Source organism: Haplochromis burtoni, unplaced genomic scaffold (assembly GCF_018398535.1).
Source record: "Haplochromis burtoni strain Fernald_Lab_line unplaced genomic scaffold, NCSU_Asbu1 Contig_62, whole genome shotgun sequence".
NCBI lineage: Eukaryota > Metazoa > Chordata > Actinopteri > Cichliformes > Cichlidae > Haplochromis > Haplochromis burtoni.
The window spans coordinates 176,850-189,384 of NW_024582423.1; the positions used below are offsets into that span (position 1 = coordinate 176,850).

At 39.5% G+C, this 12,535-nt stretch overlaps 1 protein-coding gene across 3 annotated transcripts in view; it reads right to left on the reverse strand.

Moving 5' to 3' along the window:
* Window positions 1–5,643: 5,643 nt before the first annotated feature.
* LOC102311349 (GDNF family receptor alpha-2) overlaps window positions 5,644–12,535 on the reverse strand; it is a 68,463-nt gene continuing 61,571 nt past the window's right edge. For 2 of the 3 annotated variants that reach the window (XM_014333674.2, XM_005922622.2), the window contains exons 8-9: window positions 10,212–10,241; window positions 5,644–9,252 (exon numbers count right to left, since the gene is read on the reverse strand). In XM_014333674.2, the coding sequence (XP_014189160.1) occupies window positions 9,127–9,252; window positions 10,212–10,241 (156 nt within the window). In that variant the 3' untranslated portion in view covers window positions 5,644–9,126. The remainder of the gene's footprint in view (window positions 9,253–10,211; window positions 10,242–12,535) is intronic. The other variant, XM_005922623.2, reaches the window with a different exon arrangement.

Below are 12,535 nucleotides of genomic sequence, written 5' to 3' on the forward strand. Positions count from 1 at the left end.
CTGCATAGTGAGAGGGAATGGGTGTGTGTGTACCAAGGCTTAAATTTAGCATTATTAAGAGTTTGTTTGCTTCCAGTGACAGATGGGCACTGTTTAATCCTTTGTTTGGTTGTATCTAAAAGACATTCAAATGATTAAGTTTTTTAGTATTTTCAGCATCCCATTTCTTGTTCTGTGAGTTGCAGATCAAACTTCATTCATATCATCGCTTCCAGGCTTCACTAGGAGTATGAGCTGATGACCCCTGCCATCTCTAACCCCATGTAAACATATAGGAAAAATGTATTTCAGAAAAAGTGTCTTTTGTGTTAACCAGCAATGATTAGCTGAGTAGATACAAGGAAGAGAGCACCCATAAATGTGGAACAGGCTACTCCTGAGACTAGGAGTGGAGGCTTTGTCTGTAAAAAGGTTCAAGGAAAGTTTCTGATGCGCCAGATAAAGAAAGTTCAGAGGAAGGATCACAGTCTCCAGGAGCGATTGGCCAGTCCACCAAAAGGTTCAAACAGACATATAACCAACCATTCACACTCACATCCACAATTTAGAATTATGAATTTTCCTAACATACATTTCGTTGCACTGTTGGAGGAAACCCGGAGAAAAATGTGAGACTCTGTAGAACATAGAAAGGCATGAGGCCCAAGGCCATGGGAAGGAAGGCTGCTGTGGGAGCAGCACCACCCCGAAGACTCGTAAAGAACCTGCGTGACCCTTAAATCATGGAAAATAAATAAATAACAAGGTATTGCTGAGAATTGGATACTTGGGTCCAGTTGTGTGCCTGCCCATAGCATGGTCACCACACTTGCAAACATTCATGCAACTCCACAAAAAATACAAGTCAATTTTGAATTTCTTAATGAATCCTTGAAAAATAGCAAAACCCAGCAGATTGTATGGCTAACAAGACAGCAGAAAGATAACTGCTTTTAACCTAACTGGGTACTAATGGCATGATAAAAAGTTTAAAAACAGTATAAGCAGTTCAGTTCATTCTTCCACTGAACAGACGTCATGTATTACCATTAGCTTGTTACTAATTGTTAGTTGATGAGTCTTTTGCTTTGCCTGTGAATATATATTTGACCATCAAGATATTTTCTACAAGTGGTTTTCATAACAGTCTGAACTGTGTTTTGTGGAAACTGGCATGGTTATTGTCAGATGATCATTGGTTTTGCCAAGGATTAACAGTGTACGTCTGCTAGATGAGAAGGTTTGAATCTAAAACCTTCTTGAAACTCTTTAAACCATTTTGTATTTTTTAATTCATTTTCCTCTTTTAAAGGCATCAGACATTATTTGTTAACGATAAAAAAAAATCTGAAGGATTTCAGCTTTTCTTCTTTTAAAGCAAACTTCATTTTGTGATAGGGGATTCACAGGCCTTCTGGACTGCTAACATGGCTATGACAGCGCTTTGACCTTCAAACACTTCACAAACTGAAGAGATACTAAATGTCATTATGTTGTCATTTCATCATTATTGACCTCCAACACATTTTATTAGATTTGATGTGAATATTTCTTTGAATTTATTCACTTTTTAGACTGGTTGTGTAATGTAAAAAAAAGTTAGATCACAGAATTCTATTGTTTATATTAATATTTATATATAAATTGTGTATAAATTATATTTAATAGCATATAATGTTATTTACTATGCCCCTCTAATAGACTGGTTGCTGTAATGTCGCCTGGTCAGATGAGTTCTTATTTCTACTCTGACATCCAGAAGGTAGAGCCAAGATAAGTATTTCAGTCTGATGGCAGTGGTATAACAATGATGAGCATGTTTTCTTGTCATGCTTTAGTACCATTTAGTCACCACACTCCCTGCCTGAGTAATGTTACTAGCCATGTCCATCCCTTTATGAGCACTGTGTACCCATCTGCTGGGTATCAGGATAATGCGCCATGTCCCGAAGTTTAAATCATCTCAAAGTGGTTTCTTGAACATGACGGTGAGTTCACCGTACTCAGATGGCCTCTACAGTCACCAAATCTCAATCCAGTAGAGCAGGAAGTGAGATTTTCATCATAGATATGCAGCAACTGTGTGATGCTGTCTTGTCAATATGGACCACAATCTCCGAGGAATGTTTCCAGCAATTTGTTTAATCCATGCCATGAAGAATTAAGACAGCTCTAAAGGTAAAAAGGGTCCAATGTGGTGCTAGCAAGATATAATTACTGCAGGTGGTGGGATATAAAAACTGCCTGATGATTAGCAAGGCTTGCTTCTAGATGGACTTTGGAAATTGAGTTATTTCTGTTATTGTTTTCACGTCCATCATTTGAAGTTTCCCTTTCCTGTTAAGTTGAAAAGTCTTCTTCACAGTGGGTGAGCATTGTGGCGCGTCACACTGGTGCTGCATCTGTTTCTCTCTAACCACTTTAATGCTTTACAACGATCATTAATGTTGTACTGTGCTATTTGATCAGCCATAATGGACTTATCACATTATAGTAAAATATTAACACCTTCAGTAGAACAAATGAAATCACAAAGCAAAATAATTTGGCTTCCTGCTTATGACAAAAACATCTTTTTCCCCTTCTTTTTTTCTGTTCTTTTGTCTTTTTGCTGGCATTAAAGTGATATTTAATCTTACAAGAATATACTGTATACCACACACATCAATGAGAGCACCCCATTACACTGAATTTATTTGTCTGCTGCTCTTTCTTTTCTCATTTTCTCGCTGTGATTTATGTTATTATAGTCACAGTACAATACAGTGCTAGGAATACATGCTGGGGCCGGGATTTTTCTGCTCAGGCATCAAAAGAACTAGCGTTCTCAGCTCGTATCGCGTTGGTTTTGAGAGTCATTAGTGCATGCCAAACATATTTATCAAAAATCAGCACAAGCAGCGTGCGTAGCAAACTTCATAAACAGGGGTTTATATCAAACATCCAGTTCTGTCAAGTGTGAAAGTGATATATTTTAAGAACAGCTCTATCTATTATCAAAATATTTTACTGGCACATCTTTTTTTCTCTCCCAGCTGTCAGCAGGAAACCAGTCCTCTGCAATGATGACATAACCCACATTAACAACTTCTTACTAACGTTTACATCAGAGCCTGTGGTAATTTTGGAACAAAGAACGAAAGACGCACTGTGAACTCCATTGGAGCAGGTGTCATACATATTTCTCAGACAAAACTCACCGGATCCTTTGCTCACACAGGGCATAAAGGGCTAAATTTCATCAGCTACAAACTGCTGAAGAGAAGAGAAGGAGGGCCCTCACAAAAACAGGTGGGTGAGCACAGAAAGGGATGATGGGACAGCAATGGGAGCCATCTCTGATTGGAGAATTCCTAGCCTCTGTAAACCTTTCTTCTCTCTCTGCCATGTGCAGAGTGTTGATAAGAGACATCATCCCAGTGACTCATTAATCAACTGTGAAATGTACAGCTACCTGCCGCTTTCTTATTCCCGTGCCCCCAAAACCTCTCCACTACCTGCCTCCTCTGCTTCTCCTCTTCCAGTCTTCTGTGGAAAGAAGAAACAAGCTGGACTCCACAAGGATCCCCTATGGGGAAAAAAAAGAGAATATTGCTCTTCTAGCAAATTTCCTGCTTCAAGATTTTTCCCGTTCCCTGTCATAGCCGCATGCACAAAGCCCTGTTTACACGTGTATTTGAACACAGAGACAAGCGTTACCACACATTCAGTGTTTAAACACAGGAATGCAAGGATACGAGAGAAAAGAAGCACTTTAAAGTTAGTTTAAAGAGCACTTCGTTCTACCCTATCACAGCAGCTTAAATTACGCACATCCAAAAGATAACTCTATCATTTGCCTTTACATCCAGCATCCAGTCCCAGCTGCCACAGTTCACTTTCCCCCCTACAAAAGCACTTTATTCTGCCTCTTTTCAAACTGTCCCACTGCTGCACTTCTACGCCGGTAATATCTCCGAAAATTGTGCAGTGTGATTTGTAGACCTCTTGCATATACATTCTCTTAAGCTGTGTAAGAACTGCTGATCAGCTGTCTTTTTCACCCCAAACTCAGACCCTCTACAGGGAGGGGGTGAATATAAAGGGAGGGGAGATTTGAATTTTTATGACTATATTTGCATTTTTGACATGTCAAAACCTTTAATTTATCTGCCTGTTTTGATTGCCTATATGGGACGCTGACAGTATAATCACTCACAGTGCCTCATCAATTTTTCTGAAAAGTAAGCAACAAACTGACCAAATGCACACTTGATTAATAGACTAGGTGGGATGGACAATATTGTTCTTGTGACAGCTACCCAAAAGGGAAGTGTGGAGAGATTTAAGCTGTAAATGTTTTGATTGTGAACATTCTAAAATAAACGCAGCATGGCAGAAGTTTACATGCAAATTGCATTAATGAAACAGGATATACTCCGAACAGGTAAATGCTTTCATTTACTTCTGCGGCATCCTGCAGAGACATGAAGAGCTTTGTTTCCTTCTGCACAGGGAAGAAAAAACTGAAAGAAAAAAATGTAAGTTGTCACATTGGTGGAACATGAAATGCCACTCAGTGATTTCTATAACGCCTAAACATTGCTATCATCCAAGTACAAACTGTTTGCATTTTACCTTCTTCAAGTATGAATCCTGCCTTAGACTCCACTGAGCTCTGAATTATTCAGGAGCAAAGCGAAACAGGGGTAAGTGGCTGCAAAAGGAGGAACCAAGTGTCAAACTAGACCCACACGCCTCGTCACAAAGACCTCGAATGCTGCATGCTATATTTAGAGATAATTCAATCTGAAAAAGTAAGCATATAAAAATAATAAGGTTATCTTGATATAAAAAGGACTCAGGTTTGTTGAGGAGAGCACTGGGTTGTGTCCATGAGTGGGTCTGGACTAAAATATATTATGCCTATATTGTATTATGGACTACTGAGGCTGTTCTTGCTGGAGAATTGGCAGCTCCGCTTCATCTTTGATGGATTTTACCCTCCAAAATTGTGTAATATTGATGTAGGATGAGAAACTCTTGTAATGTTTTTAGAATCTCGCAAACTGAGCCTGATATTTTCACTTGATTTTGCAGATATGTTTTAAATAGATGATCAGATAGATTTGTTTAGACCTAACTACTTTGTCCACATGGCGGCATGCAGTTAGGTTCCTAATCTCATGGGTAAAGGTGCAACGTTTGTAGTTTTTTTTTTTCTGTGCACCACCACAGCGGATTTTAAATCACACATTAAATATGCAATTGAAGTGCAGACTTACAGCTTTAATTCAAGGGTTTTAAAACAAATTTTGTTTAGCAATAAATGCCTCTAAAAAATGGAGCTTGAGTTTATACTCAATAACTAGACTATTGACTGACAAGTAGTTTCAGGGCCATGTGTAGATAGTTTGCTTATTATTTCATGAGAGGTGAAGCAGGCAGAATATCTGAAGTTGAGTGTTGAATTTGTATTTTGTAGTTTTTCACTGTAATTTTAAATTTTAAAGAGAGATGTCAGTGTAAGTGAGGGATCTATCAGAGTGATAGCGAAAACTTTAAGAGTGGCCAAATCAACAATCTGGTTCATCCTGCAAAAGAAGGAATGCACGGACCAGCTCAGCAACACCAAAATGACCACAGAAGACCACAGAAGTCAATAACTGCAGAGTTATTACTTGGTAAAGAATAACAGCTTCGCAACATTTTACTAAGTCAAGAACACTCTTGAGTAGGTATGTGCATCATTATCAAGGTGTACAATCATGAGTGTAAATACAGAGCGTTTACAACAGGGGGCAAAGCACTGGTTACACACAAGACTTTGCTAGAAAACATCTAAAGGTTCTGCACTTTTTTGCAAAAAATCCCCCAATACTTTTTAGACAAATGACAGAAAGATAAACTTGTACCAGAAGTGAAAAAGAGAAAGAAGAGAAACAGCTTATGATCCAAAGCACACCCGATCATCTGTCAAACATGGCAAGTTGTGCCACTTGCCATTGTAGTGGTGGTATGGCCTGGGCATGTATGGCTACCAGTGGATCCCTGACACTAGTATAGACTGATGAGAGAAGCAGCAGGGTGAATTGTGATTTATACAGAGCTATAGTCTCTACTCAGATTCAGCCAAATGCTCCAAAACCGATCAGGCAGCACTTAACGGTGTAAATAGACAATGCCCCAAAGCACACCACAAAAACAACCCAACAATTTCTGAAGTCAAAGCAACGGGATAATATTTAATGGCTAAGTCAGTCCCCTGATCTCAGTCCAGTAAAGCATCCAGTTATTAAATGCAAATACTGAATGCAGAAAGAACCACAAACAAGCAGCAACTGAAGGTTGAAGGAAAGTGAGGAAACACCATGGGTTCTACACTGCAGGCAGTAACTTGAAAAGGATTCTCATCCAAGTATTAAAAACAGCAAAATAATAAAACACACTATTAAAATTATTTTAATTAATTTTGAGCCTCTTGAAATGGGGGACTATTTGTAAAATAGCTGGAATTCCTGAATAGCTAATGTGATTTTTTTGTTAAAACCCTTGAATTAAAGAGTCTGTGCTTCAATCACATCTTGATTGTTTGATTTAAAATCCTCTTTGGTGGAGGCAAAACTACAAACATTGTGTCTTTGTCCAACAATTTAGAGACCTTGAAAGTTTTTCAACGCAGTCTGAAAACACTGACAGAGGTACATTACAATTCGAAAGGACTGCAACATTCATAATGTGATATCAGGAAAAAAAGAGAAATTGTTCACATGCACGAGTTCATAGACTTACTTTTAAAAATACATGCGTTTTTCTTTGTTTAATATTGAAAGTGTGTGATTATTGTGCGATTATTTGCTACAGGTTAAAAATCCTTACAATTCACTTGTATATATTTATATCTATATATAATGGATATCTATATATCTACAGCCAAAAACATGGTGGTTGCTTTATGAAAATGTGTTGAATGTGGAAGGCAAAGACAAATATTGTGCTGAGATTTTTGCCATTTTGCAGCAGTAATCTGCAATAAACTCACCAGTTTAGGAAATGACTGTGATTTCTGCCAGACCGAACCAGCCCGTGGTGGTGAAAGCACACTGAGCTGAGTTTCATGCAACATTCATGATCCGGGCAGATAGTAAACCTTTTCTAAACCCTGCCTGCTAACACAAAGCTGTTTGGTTCTATAGCAGGCATTAATGTGTCACAACACTACACTTGATGTGCTGTTTGGAAATAAAAACTTGTTTTTGGTGAAACTACTGGTAACATTCATTCAGAGCAGTGGAAAATTATGAAAGCATGAACACACAAAAAATGTCTCTCATCTGCAAAGATGCCAGCGCAAGTCTTGATTTTTTTGTTGTTCTTTCAGCATCTGTCAGAGTGTGTGTTTCAAAAACAAACACAATGCACGGATGGGCAAAACGATATTCTTATGGGTGTAACATCATGCATTCGGCCTCATCTTGTTTGCAAATGTGCTCTTTTATAGCTACGTCCAAAAGATTGTGGCTAAGTCGATTGCTGATTTGCCCAAGTTACACAGAATGACTTTCATGTCCTTTTAACAGTGGACACCAAGCAGCTGAAGACATCAGCTCCTCTTCTGAAGAGTCAAAACAAATTTGCTTGTGTGGAACAATTTCCCATTAAAAGGAAGCCATTTAAAGGACAGGCTGACATTTTCACATGTCTGTTAATAATACTAATAATAATCATCAATAATAAGAGGCAGTCACACACACTCAAACGGGCCCAATCTGTTAGTGAGAGGCTGTTATCACTCTTCTCCGCTCCTCTGGACAAAAACGAAATGAAGAAAAAGTTCAGAGACTCTTAAAATTGGAAACAAAAGAGCTGGAAGTTCCCAAAAACGCTTACCAGAACTGCAAGGTGATTTTACTCTCCAATTACAATATGCATCATAACCTCTGCTGTCTGACGGGGCAAAATGAACCCCCACATGGGCAATTCAAAATGCTCCTCACAAGCTACTTTTCTCCTGCTTGTAAACCCATTCACACATTGTAATGAGTTTGTACACACATAGACAGACACACACAGTAAACAAATATTACAATATTCACACACAGATTATGGCTTTTTCAAGCAGTTGGAGCTCGTTTAATTTTATCCCTGTATACATTCTTTGTGATCAAACCTTAATAGACAAATATAAATGCAGATAATGAAATCCTTCCTTCAGTACCAGTACAGAGCCACCTGTGCATACAATAATGTCCTTTAAAGGTACTAGATATCATTAGGCTGAATGAAAGAAAAAGTGTTGTTTATATACATAGAGACAGAAATATACACGTGTGCGGGTGGACATATGGCGAACACCCACAATTATCAACAACATCTTAAATGACCATAAGACCATTAACTGTTTAATACGGCCGCCTTTAGCTCTTTTCGCTGCCTGCTTAAAAGGTACACTGTAGCACCCAAATGAAAGCTCGGTACTGTAGATTGATTATGGTCACAGATACTATACCAACACTTAGAACATTGAGTAGGCTTTACAATTTAGAGTTTACACTAGATTTGAAGAAACAGAACGTAATCATCCCCCATCCATGCCTCTAAATATGCAGTCTGTTCATCCAAGAGAAGATTAAGTCAAGAACAAGTTCAAGACCCAAAGCAAATAAAAACGATTCCTTCTTTTTTTCCCATCTCACTATATGACATTTACTTCAAGCTCACTCCTTTTCTCTTTGCAACAATTTCTTTTCTGCCAATCCTGCCTTGCCTTCTTTTAATTGTGTTGTTCATTCCCCCCCTCTCGCCCTCCTTTGGTGAGAAAAGTGCAGAAGTCTTTGACATGAGCAGCTTCAGTCCTCTGGGTTTTTTTCGTGACTCAGTCAGAGAGCGGCCTTCATGGCCTCTCATACCAAGGGTCTTTTGTAAAGCCATGTGCTCCATCACAGTTGCGGTCTGCCCGAATGATACGATAAATGAACAACAAATTCACAGTTATAAAATTTCAGTCATTTCCACCTCTCTCGGCCTTTTGTTTTTCTCTTTCGTAAATGCCATCCATGTCAACTGTCCAGAGAATCAGCCTTCTTAATATCAGTCTCAGGAATAACACCTTCTGCATTTGGGATCAGCTTGTGGGTGGATGACCTCTTTTTTCTCCTCCTGGCGCTTCTATAAGGCATGCTGGGCCAGGACCAGAGCCAAAGCCAGGCTGGGAAGCAGAGCCCAGACACTGGCATAGAGACAAGAAGAGTGATCCTCTCCCAGGTCCATGACACCACCTCTTGGTTGGTGATACTGGGCAGATAGAGAGGGACACACAGAGGGAGAGAGAGATCCGCAAAAGGTTAGACATGACTCACAATTCATGCTGCTTTCCTGTTCTGGCATTTGATAAGAGAGAGGTCAGACAGGACAGGAGGGAAATGAGAGAGGACAGGGTCACTGCTAAAGAGAAGAAGAGAAAACATCATTCAGAAAGTCAAAGCAAGAAATGACATTCGCAGTACATCCACTTTGGCATGAACATTAAGTGTTTGATCCACCAAACGTTTTGATATGTGAAGTATATTTCAAGCCCGTGCTGCTTAGTATGCTCCTTGCTTCTTAAACAAGTTGGCAACAAAGGAAAGCTTCTTGTGTGCACTTTTTCTTTTTTTTCTCAAAAACTCTTTTAGGCTGTGCCAGCAAGTCTCTAAACAGTTTTTAAAGCTATCATTACAGACTTTATTTACAAGAAAAACATGCCACGAAGCCAAACACACGCTACAGAAGCCAGCGGCGGCTATGGATTTCTTTTCAATATTTCATGAGGCAAATCTTACAGCAAGTAGAGGCCCAAGAAAACAAGACCCCTTGTTTGAGTGTGCACAATCAAAACGCTACAGTGTTTATTCTTATGCACAAGAGAGAATAAACTTGTGAAGTTTATTTTCCCACACTGTTCACATTATGGCGGAGACGAGTGGGAATCAGCACAGATATTAAATTCTGTGGCCTCCAGAGTTCCACCGTTATACCCGCGCTACAATGGGTTTTATTATATGCCGTTCCATAAAATTGTTAGCATTTTGAACACTTTTTCAATTTTCTCGGATTTCTGTAACACAAAGCATAACCATTTGCCTTCAAGTTAAAGCAGTCCTGCTCAATTTGCAAAGGTACCATTTTCAGTCCTGCACAGCAATACAGAGGCACATCATAAGGAACATGAAACATTTTCTCCTCCTCTTTCCCCTCCTCCACCTTCCCCTCACCTCATCTTCACCATGTATTCGCCCATTTCTCTGTGCACAGGAAAAAAAAAAGAAAAGAAAAAGATTTACTATGATGTTATCTACCAGCACTTCGTCTTCCACCAGAACGAGGCAACACATAAATGAGAAAATAAACAATGAAACGAGAAAATTGTTGAGTTATTTTAACAAGACAGCCATATTTTTGCTTCTGTGAAGAAGGATGCAAGAGGGAGAACGAGGGAGACAAAGGGGGTGTTTCCAGTAGCCGCAGTTATCACAGTACCTGTGTTTGTGAATTTGCACTTTACAAAGAAATGATTGAAATGACAGTTGCCAAAAAAAGAGGGGTGCACGCGCGGAGGAGCAGCACTGGGTAGCCTGACAATGCACCAAACACATCCGCGACTAAAAGCCAATTAATTAGCAAGGGCAGTGATGTGTGGCAGCAGCCTGTTGACATGAGTCCAGATCTCTAGCTGCAGCCAATATCCACACATACACTCAGGCTTGTGATAAGCTGCACACACATGAACAAAGGGATAAAGCACAAACACATGCATATACATGACAGAATACAGACAATGTCGAAATGTCCTTATTTGTTTACAGGCAGAGAGAGCGAGAGAAACAAAAGCATTTATTTAAACTGTTAAAAATGCACGTGACTTGTCATTTAAGTGGTAAACACACATCTAGACAGCACTTGTTTTCATTCACTGTCAAATTTGCAGCGAAACTGCAACTACTTATTGAGTAACCCTGAGTTATGTAGCCTTTTTCCACCAGTCAGTTCCATTCAATTGAGCTGAAAATCAACAGTGACAGGGTTACATGAGAGCACAGACAACACTAGCCTTCCGCTGCCTGCGAGCTCAGAGTGTGTGTTTGGGTGTGTGTAATGTGGGCGTGGAGACTGATCACTTGCACGAGTTGCTTTTAATAAAATTAAACATTTCAAAGAAACACATTGCAAAAACTGTAGAAACAGTAGGCACTTCCTGAACACAAGTTTGGTAAATGTGAAGGTAATTGGTTTGAAATGGCATCGCATAGTAACATTGAGTCATTTGAAAGAAGGCACAAGGTGTGGGGAAAAAGGCAAGCTGTACAAAAATCTGCTAATGAGGCTATGTTGTCAACGTACACTCACCGGCCACTTCATTAGTTACACCTTGCCAGTTCCACAATGTCTTCAGAGCTGTTTTAATTCTTCATGGCACAAATTCAACAAGGTGTTGAAAAGATTCCTCAGAGATTCTGGTCCACATTGACCTGATAGCATCAAGCAGTTGCTGCACATGCATGATGTGAATCTCTTGTTCCACCACATCCCAACACAACCATCAGAAGAAGGATACAATGTGGCCATACAGGGATGGACATGGTCAGTAACTAAGCCGAAGTAAGCTGTGGCATTTAAACAATGCTCAATTTGTGTTAAAGAGCTGGAAAAATGCCCAGAAAGCATCCCTCACTGCATTATACCACCAACAGCCTGAACTATTGAAACAAGGCAGATCCATGTTTTCATATTGTTCATGACAAACTCTGACCCTACCATCTGAATGTCCATACTCATAACATTTCAGAACAACTCACAACATCTTTCCAATCTTTTCCAATTTTGGTGAAACTGTGTGAATGTGGTGCGCTTTGGCCTCAGTTTCCTGTTAACTGACAACAGTGGCAACTGGATTGGTGTTTTGCGGCTGTAGCCCACCAGCTTTCAAGCTTTGACGTGTATTCGGAGAAGGTCGTCTGCATAAACTGGCTGTAACGAGTGGTTATCTGAGTTGCTGTTGCCTTCCTATCAGCCTGAGGCAGTATGGCCATTCTCCTCTGACCTTCTCCATCAACAAGGCATTTTCATCAAAGGCAATGACTGCTCACTGTATATTTTCTCTTTTTTAGACCATTCTCTGTAAATCCTAGAGATGGTTGTTTGGGGAAAATGCCAGTAAAATCTCTGTAGAGTCTCAGAAAGTACTCATCTGGCACCAAAAACGAAGCCATGTTCAACGCCACCTTTCTTCCTCATTCTTATGCTTGGTTTGAAGTTCTTGAACATGCTTAAATCTATTTACTTGTCGTCATGTGACTAGTTGATTGAAAATATTCCTTAAAAAGCATTTGAACAAGTGTACCTAATGAAGTGGCCAGTGATGGTCATGGTGAATTATCTGTTGCTTTTATATAATGGTCACCACTTAAAGATCCCTGACTGATTGTTTATTGAATAAGGTTTCAAAAACCATCCAATCTATGATAAATGTCATTCCCACTGAACATTTTTCCCTTGATTTGGGTTCAAAGCCCTCTAAAATCACAGTGAACTTGTTTGA